The sequence below is a fragment of the Anas platyrhynchos genome, chromosome 30, assembly GCF_047663525.1.
Source record: "Anas platyrhynchos isolate ZD024472 breed Pekin duck chromosome 30, IASCAAS_PekinDuck_T2T, whole genome shotgun sequence".
Classification (NCBI taxonomy): Eukaryota; Metazoa; Chordata; class Aves; order Anseriformes; family Anatidae; genus Anas; species Anas platyrhynchos.
Window position 1 is genome coordinate 2,576,922 of NC_092616.1, and position 13,903 is coordinate 2,590,824.

At 48.6% G+C, this 13,903-nt stretch overlaps 1 protein-coding gene and 1 pseudogene across 1 annotated transcript; one reads left to right on the forward strand and one right to left on the reverse strand.

Annotated features, from left to right (window-relative positions):
- The window catches only part of LOC139999806 (olfactory receptor 14A16-like), a 34,363-nt pseudogene that overhangs the window by 8,931 nt on the left and 11,529 nt on the right, over window positions 1-13,903 (reverse strand).
- On the forward strand, window positions 3,913-4,849 carry LOC139999930 (olfactory receptor 14C36-like). The gene has a single exon (XM_072029592.1). The coding sequence runs from the start codon at window positions 3,913-3,915 to the stop codon at window positions 4,825-4,827; it is 915 nt and encodes a 304-aa protein (XP_071885693.1). The 3' UTR covers window positions 4,828-4,849.

The following is a 13,903-nucleotide window of genomic DNA, read 5'->3' on the forward strand; positions in this document are numbered from 1 at the left end:
TCCAGCCTCCTCCCAAAGCCCAGGACTTGCAGCTTTGGACAGCTGACAGCCCCTGTGACACATCTTGGGAAGGGGCTCCTGACACCTTCACCTTTGGGGGAGAGCTGCAGGAACACTGGGAACATGGAAGTCATGTCAGAGGCGATGGTCACCCTCCAGCAGCCCTCCATCTCACTTGCTGCTAGCCCTCAGCTCAGGACAAGGGACGCCCGCCCTGGGTCCTCAACCACAGCTCCTCTGCAAGGTACCCCTGCTCCTCCGCCCGTCAGCGAGGGTCGCCCAGTGCAAGCTTGCTGCCTGCTGACCCCACTCCTGGCCACAGAAGGACAGTGGTGGGGAGCACCCAAGGAGTGCCCAGCAGGGACCAGGCCTTGCAGGGAAGTGCCGGCACTGCCGCTGCTCCAGTGACGATATCCTGGTGATGCAGTGCACCCCCTGTGACATCAGGCCATGTCATTAGAAGGCCTGTGAGGTCAGTAGCATGGAGACAGCACAGATCGGGAGAGAGACGAGAGATTTCCCTTCTTGTCATGAGAAACAGTCACCTCCCTTCTGCCCAGTTCATTCCTAGCGGTTCCTGACCCATCCACCAGGAACATCTACAAATGGTGACAAAGGCCATGGAATAAAGGAAGTGGAGCGCTGGAGAAGTCCCTGCTGTGTTCCTGCCCCAACACGCCTGTACTCTTGGAAGCCCTTCCAGGAAGGTGGGGTTTGAGGCTTGTCCTGGCACTGGGCTTTTTTCAAACGATGGGAGCGAAGGCACCTGGGATGCAGCAGCCCCTCAGTGTGCCTGAACTCCTCTGCACCGCATGTCTCTCACCTGGAGAAGTAGGATGCGTTATGTGGAGGGAATTGCAGCACATTCCCGGGCCTTCCTCCAGGCAGAGGGCCTTTGTGGTGTTGGGGCATCCCTGAGGGCCAGTTTTGGAGCTGGGGCCAATCTCCAGGCAGGAGAAGGGGCTGCTGAAAATGTCCTTGGCTATGGGCATCCTGTGATCAAGGGACACAGAAAAAAATCACTGGGCTGTGTCTTCACTGAGTAAGGGATGGGGGTAAGATGCAGCAGCAGTGTTTGCAAACCAAAGGACACAAGTGGAAACCTCGGTGTGACGTGCCTCATATCCGTGCACTGCCTGCCACTAACAGATAGAGGTGGGACAGACCTTGGCTCACGGCAGCCCTGGGAAGCGGTCACTTGCTCATAAGCACCAGGTCTACCAGAGATGCCCTCAGGGGTGCCCGTTAAGTACCAGCTGTGAATGGCCAGAGCTGCCCTGTGGGTCCTGTGCTGCCCATGTCAGCTCCATGCTCCAGTGGTGCTGGGCAGCGTTGGCATCTCAGGTAGCACTGCAGGCCAGGAATTGGCATTAAATGGAGCAGCTGCCCTGAATTTCATTAGGCAATGTAGGGATGTCCATGAGACAAGTGCCGTTACAGTCCCTGGAGATGGAGGGAAAACTAGAGGGAGAGAGAGACTCAGCTCTCCCTGTGGCACAGTTCTCCATTGGGTCAGGTGGATGCCTCTACAGGCTGCCCTGAGCCTACTGAGGAGGGACAGGTTTAGTTGTCCTAAATGGGTGCATTTGCTGTCATTTCAGCTGGCCAAAGGCACCCCCCACCAGCCTCCAAGGGGATGTCCCCTGTGCTGCCCTGTCCCTCATAGTACGTCCATGAGAGCTTGCAGATGCCTGCACGTACCTCTGCCTCCTGACATATCACCAGGTGTTTGCAGCCCCCTGATTTCCTCCATCTCCATTAATAATCCTGGAGATGAGACAAGGTGCTCACCTTCAGCTGCCCATGTTATGCACACTTAAACTGAGTGCAGAGGAATCCCGGCTCCCATGGGTTTGTGGCAGGCATGGGAGGGATCTGAGTCCCATTCCAGCCAGAGGACAAAAACCAAGCATGAGATGCCTCGAGTGACTCTGCTGAACCCCTTCCTTAAGCAGAGGATTAAAGGAGGTCTATGACCATGTCTGGGTGTCCCACCATCAACTGGCATGAGAAGAGAAGACTGCTACAGATAATTATTTTTTTGCTAAGAGAAATGAGCCTAATGTCAAGAGGTGTGTGTGCCAAGGTGAGGGAGGGAAGCCCAGGGATCCCTTCAGGCTGTTTCCCAGCAGGTTCCTCTGCAGCCCCAGGGCCATGTGCAGGGAGCCTGGTGGGGGGCAGAGCAAGGGAGGCCTTGGGCTGGGCCTCTGCTGCTGAGCTGGGCCGGGCTCCTGGGCCCAAGGGGAGCTCCTGGCAAGCGGGCAGCGCTGCAGAGAGACAGCTCTGCCCAGGAGCAGCTCCTCTGCACAGTGCAGCAGCGCTGGGGACACTGCCTGCAGAGACACAGTGCTTAAAGGCAGGCAGAAGTGGCAGCATGCCCAGAGCTCACTGAGAGAGAAGACTTCCCAGCCCTGCACCCGGTAAGTCTCTGGCTGGAGGGCAAAGCAGCCGCAGTTCGTGGAGGCAGGAGAAGCCGGGGGTGCAGGCAGGGGTGTCCAGGGCTGTGGTGCAGAGCAGGGTCCCTGCTGTGGCCCAGGGGCTGTGTGCCGGGGCAGGGCCTCTGCCGCCTGCCAGGCTCAACACTCAGCCTGCCCGGGGAGCTGCTCATGGTGCTGTGGGGAGAAGCTGCGGGTAGAAGGAGCCCCCCTGGCAGGGCAGGGTCCTGCTGCTGGCGGGAGGCTGCTGCCTGGGGCAGCCTGCTCACAGCTCCACAGCACACCAAGGATATTTCCAAAGGGACTTTTGAAGAGGAGAGTTAAGACAGCTGTTAACTAATTCAGGATCAACAGTCCTGAGTTTCCTTTCTTTTTTCTATTTTATCTTTTCTTTTTTTTTTTTTTTTTTTTTTTTTTTTGTTCAGTGGGAAGAGAATTAGATGCTATTTCCAAGAAAATTCTGAGAGTCCGAAGCCTTCATAAGGAGGATTATAAGGAACCCCAGCAAGTCGGGACCTTTCCTGTCCCTGAACCCATAGAAAGCTCCACCACCTCACATGCAGTGTCAGCAAGGTCTGTGTGACTTGGGCTCTAGGTTGTGCCTCCAGCAAGCTGCCCATGGGCAGAGCCCTGCTGCCAGGAGGTGTCTGCAGGGCAGAGCTGAGCACCCAGTGGGTGGGATGGGGGCTGTGAGCTGCAGGCAGGAGGCGTGGGGACAGAGACCCAGCTGCAGGCAGGGACAGCTGCAGGCAGCACAGCCATGGGCAGGGAGTGAGAGGGAGCTGCTCCCAGAAACATAGAAGGGGGACTTTTGACATTTCTCTGCTATCCCTGTACTGCTGCTGCCTTCCACAGTAAAGCCCCATGGTGTCTTCCGCTCCCCCAGTGTGGACCACCAGAGATATTGGTATGGAAAAGTTGTTCATGGTTCGCCTTTGGAGTCAGTGATGTAGGGGATAAGTCAAGTACAGCTCAGGCACCGATGCTGCCCGTTCTGTCATGCAGATACATGAATTGAGGAAAAGCCTCCATATCCCCTCATGACATGTAGGGTTGTGAAAGTGCTGTTTGTGGGGCTGTGAATGAGCTGACTGTGTTCGGGTCACCCCACTTTTAGGACATTCCACTCTTTTCCTGCAAGGGTTCTGCTGGGCTGAAGGTTGTCCTCCACTAGGGCACAGCTTGTCTATAGCAGCTCTGTGCTATCCACGGAGAAGACACCTAAGGGCATGGAATTTCTACTGGACGTCTCTACATGGTCAGCTGCAATGATGCATCTGTCTCTTGCTATGTGGAGAACTGAGACCATCCCCAAGAGCTGAAGAGATTGGAAATTTGCATGTTGAAATTGCATTCTTTTGATTTCAGCAGACTCTTGCCAGGTTTGTACAAGAAATAGGGTTTCCCTCACAGAGTCTAGCATAATATTTTCCTGTATTTTCCTCTTCAGACAGGTCCCCATGCCCAAAGGACTCAAATGTCCAACAGCAGCTCCATCAGTGAGTTCCTCCTCCTGCCATTTGCAGACACGCGGGAGCTGCAGCTCCTGCACTTCGCGCTCTTCCTGGGCATCTACCTGGCTGCCCTCCTGGGCAACGGCCTCATCCTCACCACCGTAGCCTGTGACCACCGCCTCCACACTCCAATGTACTTCTTCCTCCTCAACCTTGCCCTCCTCGACCTGGGCTGCATCTCCACCACTGTCCCCAAAGCCATGGCCAATTCCCTCTGGGACACCAGGGCCATTTCCTATGAAGGATGTGTTGCACAGGTCTTTCTTTTTGTCTTCTTGATATCAGCAGAGTTTTACCTTCTCACTGTCATGGCCTATGACCGCTATGTTGCCATCTGCAAGTCCCTGCAATATTGGATCCTCCTGGGCAGCAGAGCTTGTGCCCAGATGGCAGCAGCTGCCTGGGGCAGTGGGGTTCTCCATGCTCTGCTGCACACTGCCAATACATTTTCCTTGCCCCTCTGCCAAGGCAATGCTGTGGACCAGTTCTTCTGTGAAATCCCCCAGATCCTCAAGCTCTCTTGTTCACATTCCTACTTCAGAGAACTTTGGGTACTTATGGTTGGTATCTGTTTTGCTTCTGGCTGTTTTGTTTTCATTCTTTTCTCCTACGTACAAATCTTCAGGGCTGTGCTGAGGATCCCCAGTGAGCAGGGACGACACAAAGCCTTTTCCACGTGCCTCCCTCACCTATTTGTGGTCTCCCTGTTTCTCAGCACTGGCATGTTTGCCTATCTGAAGCCCCCCTGTATCTCCTCCCCAACCCTGGATCTCTTGGTGGCAGTTCTGTACTCGGTGGTGCCCCCAACATTCAATCCCCTCATTTACAGCATGAGAAACAAGGAGCTCAAGGGTGCTATTAGGAAAGGAATTTCATAGATATTTCTGAATGGTGATAAACTTCCCCTCTTTCTCCACAAATGACTTCCTGGATATAATTTAAAGGCCTGGTACTTGTTTCGTTAAGAATATTGGTATTTTGATCTTTATCTTTAGTGTCATTTCCATTTATTACTTTCTTAGAATAAAGGCTTATTATTTATCCAGCATCTCATGAGGTATTAAACTGCTTTGTTTACACTGCACCATTTTTGCCTCCATGCATATCAGTGTTATAAATGGCTCAGGATTCAAATTAGGATTAAATAAAAAAATAGGATTTATTAAAAGAATATAAAGGAATAGAGGTAAGCAAACAGCGCTGGGTGCACCGGGAGTCTCCGCTCCACCAGGACGCACACCAGTTACATCAAGCAGCTGATTTTTATGCACCTAGACTAATACATATTCATTACTACTTCTAAAAAAGTAGATTATTATAATTAGCTTCCGGAGTCCGGTTCCTCCTACTGGAGCATGCGCATCAGTCTCCTCTGGGGGTCTCTAGGGGTCTTTCATGCTGAAGGCTCGTAGTCTTCCTCTCACCCTTTGCACTTACTTGGCACTATTCCAAGTTTATGGAACACTCTCTGTAAACTCTCCCAGGTCTTGTCTCCCAGCCGTCCTTCAGCTTCTTTTCTCTTCCTCTCAATCTCTTGGCCCCCCTGGCCAGATACCAAGGATCCCATAACAGTCACCAGCAGTCACCGGTTATTATCAGTTGTTCTAAAACTCCCAAACAGGTTGGCAATTCACGAGCAATTAAAACATTCTTTCCCAGCTATTCACAGTCATCTACATAACATCTATAGCAGTGTTAAATCAATCTCGAAGAAGACAGAAAAGAAAAACTGTAACTGTTAGAACTAGAAGTCAGGAATAACAAAAGCAAACAGGTTCATAAATTTAAGGAGTGTTTTCTGAAGACGTGATAAACTGACTGGAATGAGGGGGAGACTGGGGCACACTGCATCTGTGGTTCAAGAATTAAACTGCCATTGCAGGGCCCAGAGGCAGACAGGATTCAAACAGAATTATTCTTTATGGACACGAATTTATGGACACGAATTGGAATTGTTAAAACATTCCTCACAATCCCTTATCTTCTTTTTAATATCCCCAATTCGTGTCTCTTCTGTTATTAATAATTGGATTTCATCAGTTTGTTCTTGGAGGGTCCAATCCTTAAGCATCATAATTGACATATTCCCTTCCTTTTTTAATGAAGTTATTACCAATGTACTATTTATCACCCAGTGTATTAATAATGTAAGACAAGGTATCATACAAGGTATAGACAATAACATCTTTACACCACATAACAATAAAAATAACACTCTTTTAACCCATGGTCCACCAGGCAGCCATGAAAATAAAAATAAATGAAAATAAATGAAAATAAATCCCATTCCATATCCTTCCAGATTTGTGTTTGCTCGCTCACGTCCCCCCTCTCCTTCTCTGGGATGGGAGAGAGAAATGGGAAAGTGAAGCCTGTGAGTTGAGATAAAAACAAGTAGATAATAACAATAATAATAATAACAATAATGATTATAATAGTACTACTAGTAATAATGTGTACGAAACAATGCACAATGCAATTGCTCACCACCTGCTGTCCGATGCCCAACCTAACCCCAAGCAGTCCGGCCCTCCTCCCAGCCTGCCTGCTGACAGGACAGTGAGAAGCTGAATTTAGCTTGGTCCTTGGCTTGATGTAAGCACTGCTCTGTAACAATTAAAAACAATTAAAACATCAGCATATTATTAACATTCTTCTCATCCTAAACCAGAACATAACTTTCTATCAGCTACTAGGAAGAAACACCCTTTTTATCAATTTTTAAACAGCAATTACTAAAGCTAAATTTTCCACAGACTTCTCCTTCTTGTGCTAGTAAATAATCCAAAGCTAGGCTATTTTGATACAAAGCAGTTCTCATCATTTATAACTATTTCTATTACAGCTAATAACCTAATTATTCTATTAAGTATATATACTGGGGTCCTATAGTCCCAGGATCTGTCTTCTGCCCACGTATCTGGATCATAATAGGCAAACACCTTCAGGGTCGATTCAGGCTTGTGTTACCATTCGGCCTGTCAGGGTGATCCAGCTCCTGGAAAACGAATCACAATTTTATATAGGTTAAAAAAAAGGTTCTTATGTTATTTTCTCAGGACAACCTGACCTTAGTGTGGGAGAAGTCCAGTCGAGGCCCTCTCACTCGGCAGTCAATACCCATAGGGGTTGCCTCCCTCGGTAGACCATACACACCGCAGTGGAGGGTCCTGCCCTGGTCTTGCCTTCTCCCTTTCCTCCCTTCAGGTTTGTCCCCTTTATTTGGCATCCTTAATTCACGCAGAGCCTCGTTGCCAGAATATTAGTTCTTCCTTAGCATGAGTTTCAGTTTCCCAGGAGCAGACTCAACCCTCCAAGTTTCAGTAGTTACTGGTCCTTTTATTCTGGATGCATGGGTCCCTTTCTGCGGTTCTCACAGCTGTTTCAGTAGTCAGTAAAACAAGGTACAGTCCCTCACACCCATGCCCTTGAGCCAAAAGCAAAAAGTCAATAGCAGCTTGATCCTGTAAAAGCAGATGTCGCAGACTATTTTGATCTGGTAACATCTCCTCAAGTATCTCTGTCGTGGCATAGGCTTGCCTCTTGGCCCAGCATACCAATTTTTCTAAGTTGTTACGTGCGGCCGCAGATGCCACTCCAGGCACTGAACTTGCTAATGCCGCTCTAGCTGCAACCCCACACAATTCAACATTATCATTGCAATCCGATGCAAGCAATGCCCATTTATGTCTGGTGATCTCACGCAACTGTAACAAGCTAGGAGCAAATACAATGAGTTTATCTAAGTAACATGGACATCTGATAGCATTTGCAGGGATACCTTGCCAGGCCCCATCCCCACAAATCAGAAGCACATCAGGAGGTAAGGCCAAAGCTGCACAATTGTTCCAAACACTGTAGTTGTTACCCCTTGTCTCCATGCTACAAACCCCTAAACCCTGCTTAGCAGCGTCATTGTAATCACAGGTGTTATTTGTGTTTTTGTACCAGTATGGCCCTTTCTCAGTTCCTGTAGCAGGATTCATCTGATAGCCACGGCTACGTTCACATTTGTAGCCACCTTTCAGGTTGATACAGATTTGACTACAGATACCAGGGTTTTGACATTCATCCATATCTCCACAGTTTCTCTTGTCTACAAACTCAAACCCAGCTGGACAGTCACATTCATGTATGTTGCATTCCTTCAGGGGCTCAGCACCCCAGTCCTTGCAGTCTCTCTGCTGGTTACACACTTTATTGATCTGCACTTGAATTTGCCAGGTCCAGAGCACTGAATAACATTGTTACAGTTTGCTTCATCAGTGCCATCCAGACAGTCTCTCACACCACTGCACTGCCTACTCACATGGACACAGTTCCCATCTTCACATCTGAACTGGTCCAGGAAGGGCAGTTAATTTCATCACTTCCATCCTTGCAATAAGGATCTCTGTTACATCACCACTTCTTGTGGATACATTCACCTGAGCCGCACTGCACCTCACTCACAGAACACTTCACCGGAGGTGCAGGCTGGCAGCCACACTGCTCCAAAGATTCATCCGAGTGGTCAGAGCAGTCACCTTGACCACCTTGACCATTGCAGACAAAGCTTTTGGAAATACATTGTCCACTACTGCATGTGAACTCTGCTGCACTACAAGTCACATTGCCACAATTCTCTTCATCTTCTCCACTGTCACAGTCTCTTTCACCATCACATTTCCACGACACTGGGATACACTGGGTCGACTGAGGACCACAGCTGACCACAGCTGATTTCATTTACCTGGCATGTTCTCATATGACACAGCTCAGCACTTTCGTCAGACCCATTTTCACAGTCCGGATCCCCATCACACTGCCATCTGTTTGGCACACACTGACCACTGTTGCACACAAAGTCAGATTCAGCACACATCTTTTTCACATATCTTCTTCACACAAGCACTCTCATCACTGCCATCTGAGCAGTCTTCACATTTTACTCTAGCACTGTCGTCAGCAGTGCACAGTCAGGCGAGGGCGAGCAGCAGGCAGAGCGCCCCGCACCGTCACCTGTGTCACTTATACTACTCCTATTACTCATGCTGTTAGTGTCAGTGGCATCCTCCTTGTACCATTTCTGTCTTTGTCTCCCCCCTTTTCTTTTTGTCACTGGCCATTCACCACAAATGGATGAGACACATGGTTACTAGTTAGGAAAGAAAGTGTAACGTCTGTTATACGGCTGCAGGCATTGCCAGCTGCAACCTTAGGTTTGTGAAAGAGCCTGCCGGTGGTCATTTGGCAGTGTAATCTGCGTCTCTGCACTCCTGCCCTGCAATAGAGCTAAGTCGTCATTAGTTATAGTTATAACACCGATCTGGGGACTAATAGTCTTTTTTTACATTGCAAGATAAACCTTTTATAAAAAGAATGCCAGAGTGAAGCAGCACAGCCGCTGCTGCCGCTGCCTCCATGGTTATGTCAGACAGGCTGCAGGGTCCTGATGTCCGCCCCTCTGCTATGTGCCGACTCGCCTCACGGTGAGGGTCAGCTACCGGTGTCCACTGACGCCTCTGGTCTCCCGTAGCAACTCGATCTCGGATGTTCTGCAATTACTTCAATTTCCCCGCGTTTTGCAGCTTCTGTCAGGTCTATTCTGTGTCTCTCAGAGCCATCCGTGGCTCTGCAGCGTCTCTCAGGGCTCTCTCCGTCCAGCGGTAGTCCGTAGTGTCTCGGGTCTCCCAGCGCCGCTCCGGTCTCTCGGCGCCGCTCCGGTCTCTCGGCCTGTTCAGGTCTCAGCGAGTCTGGGTCTCAGTGAGTCCAGGTCTCGGCCTGTGCGGGCCTCATATGTTGCAGGAAGCATGTCATATCATGCTCCTGCCTTTTTCTTGTCACAGTCAAAACATTTAAGAGCAAAAATAGGATACACAAGATACACAAGATACACCGGGCCCATATATTAGGCACCACCACTCAAAACTTGGATAAAACAGCACTTCTTTTCAGTTTGTCAAGCACTTTGTTCGTCTCTGCCCACTCCCCTTGCGGAGAGTACGGAACAACGGATCGGAACTCTGCACTCGCTTTGCAGCAACGCTGCGTCTCACTCACACAGCACACTCGCACACGGAGGCCTCCAGCACATCTCATTCATACCACAGGAATATAATTTAGAATGATAACCAACCAAATAAGTATTGTCTCTGACTGTGTTTTTCATGAAGTGACTTGTAACACTTTGTTTCAAACCCTTACATTTACACAAATACTTTCAACACAAAATACATACATAAAAACACATACAATTATTAACACTCCAGTTAGTATCCCTCCAGCAGCTGAAAACATACCATTTGTCTGCAGTTTCAGGAGATCTTTGCTCCTGCGGTGAGCAGCTGAGAGTGGAGTCCCCTCCGAGCAAAAACACTCAGGGTGCACCTAGGGGCGTCCACGCTGCAGCCGATCCCGCAGCCGAGCAGAGTGTCTCCTGCCTGGCTCACCAAAATGACTCACAGAAAGCTGACTCCACAATCAGTAGGATTGTAAAGTAGGTATGTTTACTCAGTTCCATGCAGCATGGGGCGGGTAGTCCCCCCAAAGTCGTGCAGGCCTAACGTGACAAATTGCTTTAGTAAAGAGTTACATATACATAAACATTCCTATACATATACATAACCTGTCCCTTTGTGAACAGTCCTCCTTATCTTAGACCCCTTGGTTAAAGTCTGAACCATGAGGTTGTTTTTGATCTGGTTCTCTGGGTCCGAGAGGCTCCTGTTATCTGGTGGTATAAGTGCAGCACAGCACAGTAGCACATATTCATTCTTAATCAATTGCTCTCTAAATTCTAATTCCAATGTTTCAGCTTGCTCTTTTCGGGATCCACGGGTATTCTAGTATTAATGTTCAAAGCCTGACAGACCCCGTCCTCCGTGGATCAAAATACAGGGGGTCTTAAGGGTTCTTTTGGTCATTCTATCATATAATACTGGATCATTTTCAATTTACTCTTTAATTTCCTGGGGCCCCTATTGTTCCAATTTCTAATAATTATTCATAATGGACTTTTTGGTCATATATCTGGTAATTTGCTCCCTTTCTGGTCCTTGGTCTTCGATTTTATCTGACCCATCCAGGAATTTTACTAGTGGCAATTCCCACAGCCCTTGGCTGCCCGGTGAGAGTGTCTTGCAGGGGGTTTAGGACCTATCACCCACCCACGTATCCCTCTTCTCACCAGCCCAGCCCCCCCGACAGGAGATTAGAACCAGTGAGAAAACAAAAAGACCTCCACGCTGACTTTAGAAGTCTCAGTTACACTCTCACACACAAAAACTGGCAACCGTACCCTTACCCAACCAGACGGTATCTTACGAATCAGTCGTCTTCGTCCAGACTCCAATCGGACGGTATCCACCAGCGTCTCTGCTGTCTTCGTCTGGGATCGAACCAGACGGTATCCAAACGACTGTCGTCTTCATCCGGTTCGATTCCGGACACCGGAATCCAACCGAACGGTATCCAAACGACCCTGTCGTCTTCGTCCGGATCTTCGCGCGCAGAATTACGGGCAAAAAACAGCCGGCAACACGGGAGCTCAAAAAAAAATTAAATTCTTTGCTTACCTTTATTCAGGTTCAGGATGGCATTAGTCCCGATCTGACTCAAACAGGAGCCACCAAATGGTGGGGCGCCTCTCCTAGATTAAATCAGAATTCAGGAACTATAGCCATCCCGGACGAGCCCCCAAATTGTTATAAATGGCTCAGGATTCAAATTAGGATTAAATAAAAAAATAGGATTTATTAAAAGAATATAAAGGAATAGAGGTAAGCAAACAGCGCTGGGTGCACCGGGAGTCTCCGCTCCACCAGGACGCACACCAGTTACATCAAGCAGCTGATTTTTATGCACCTAGACTAATACATATTCATTACTACTTCTAAAAAAGTAGATTATTATAATTAGCTTCCGGAGTCCGGTTCCTCCTACTGGAGCATGCGCATCAGTCTCCTCTGGGGGTCTCTAGGGGTCTTTCATGCTGAAGGCTCGTAGTCTTCCTCTCACCCTTTGCACTTACTTGGCACTATTCCAAGTTTATGGAACACTCTCTGTAAACTCTCCCAGGTCTTGTCTCCCAGCCGTCCTTCAGCTTCTTTTCTCTTCCTCTCAATCTCTTGGCCCCCCTGGCCAGATACCAAGGATCCCATAACAGTCACCAGCAGTCACCGGTTATTATCAGTTGTTCTAAAACTCCCAAACAGGTTGGCAATTCACGAGCAATTAAAACATTCTTTCCCAGCTATTCACAGTCATCTACATAACATCTATAGCAGTGTTAAATCAATCTCGAAGAAGACAGAAAAGAAAAACTGTAACTGTTAGAACTAGAAGTCAGGAATAACAAAAGCAAACAGGTTCATAAATTTAAGGAGTGTTTTCTGAAGACGTGATAAACTGACTGGAATGAGGGGGAGACTGGGGCACACTGCATCTGTGGTTCAAGAATTAAACTGCCATTGCAGGGCCCAGAGGCAGACAGGATTCAAACAGAATTATTCTTTATGGACACGAATTTATGGACACGAATTGGAATTGTTAAAACATTCCTCACATCAGCAATGACTTTCTTTTAGCATCTACTTAATAAAACAGCATCTCTCCAATGCACTGCCTGAATTCCTGCCTCTTCTTTCAAAGCTGGTGTCAGCAATAGGTCTGAGCATTGCGGTGGTTTCACACTGATGGGCAGCTGAACTCCACCACACGACTCTTTCACCCCTGCTCCTGAACAATACAGACAAAGAAAATAGAGTTGGAAAGGGCTGCAAGGTTTATTCAAGGGAAGGGGAGATGTCTCATCATTTGCAGTCACGGTATAAGCAGACTCTGTAGCGAGATTAAGATAATATATTTACTAACAGACTGGAGCAATGAGAAAAAAAAAAAAAAGTGAACTAAAAAGATATCCACCCTTCTCTCTCCTCCTCTACCTGCTTTCAGCTGTCAAAACCTGCAAGTCCTGGGCTTAGGGAGGGAGGAAGTGGGGGGCTGGAGAGGGCTGGTGGCTGCTGTGAGAGCCCTTCCTGAGGGTCCCACTTTGCTAAGGGACAATGGGGCGGCCAGGACTCTTGGGTCTTGATGCTAGGGCTGCTCTGAGCCCAAAGGCTGCTTTAATCACTGCTCTGTGTATCCCCATAAAGATGGAAAATCCAGGGCCAGATTTCCCTGGGAGATATCAGATCATGTCCTGGGTGCTGAGATGCCATCCTTGGATGGCCACGGCTCTGGTGCTGAACCCCTCCTCTTTGCCTTCTATGGTGGTTTTACTCTGCTAAGCAGCTCAACTCCACCACAACCTCTCTCTAACTCCTTCTTCTCAAAGGAAAAGGGGGAGAAAATATGATGAAAGGTGCTCAGGGTTTGTTTACCTAGTAAGATCAGATCAGCCACCGAGCTTCATGGAATCATAGAGTCATAGAATCATTAAGGTTGGAAAAGACCTCCAAGATCATTTGGTCCAACTGCAACCCCCTGTATTGTCACAGTCACCAGTTATTGTCATGGGCAAAAATGAATGAGCGTAGGGAAACTAATATAATTTGTTGCCTATCACCAGCAAACTAGAATAATGAGGAGCTACAAGCAAACTAAAACCCACCTTGCCCTCCATACATCCTCTTCTCCTTACACCCCCCAAATAGCTCAGGGGAATAGGGAATGGGGGCTGCGGTCAGTCCATGATGCTTCATCTCCACCACTCCTTCAGGGTCACTATCTGCCCCTGCTCCAGCATGGGATCCCTCCCATGGGATGCTGTCCTATCCAAACTGATCCTGTGTGCGCTTCCCCCCAGGCAGCAGCTCTTCAATAATTGCTCTTACACGGGTGCGTAACATTGGGGTCCATCTGTCAGTAGCAGACTGTTGTCCCCCACAGGCAGCAGTTCCCCCCCAGATCCCCTGCTCCTATAGGGGTTCTCCATGGGCCACAGCCTCCTCTAGGCCACAGCCACCTGCTCCA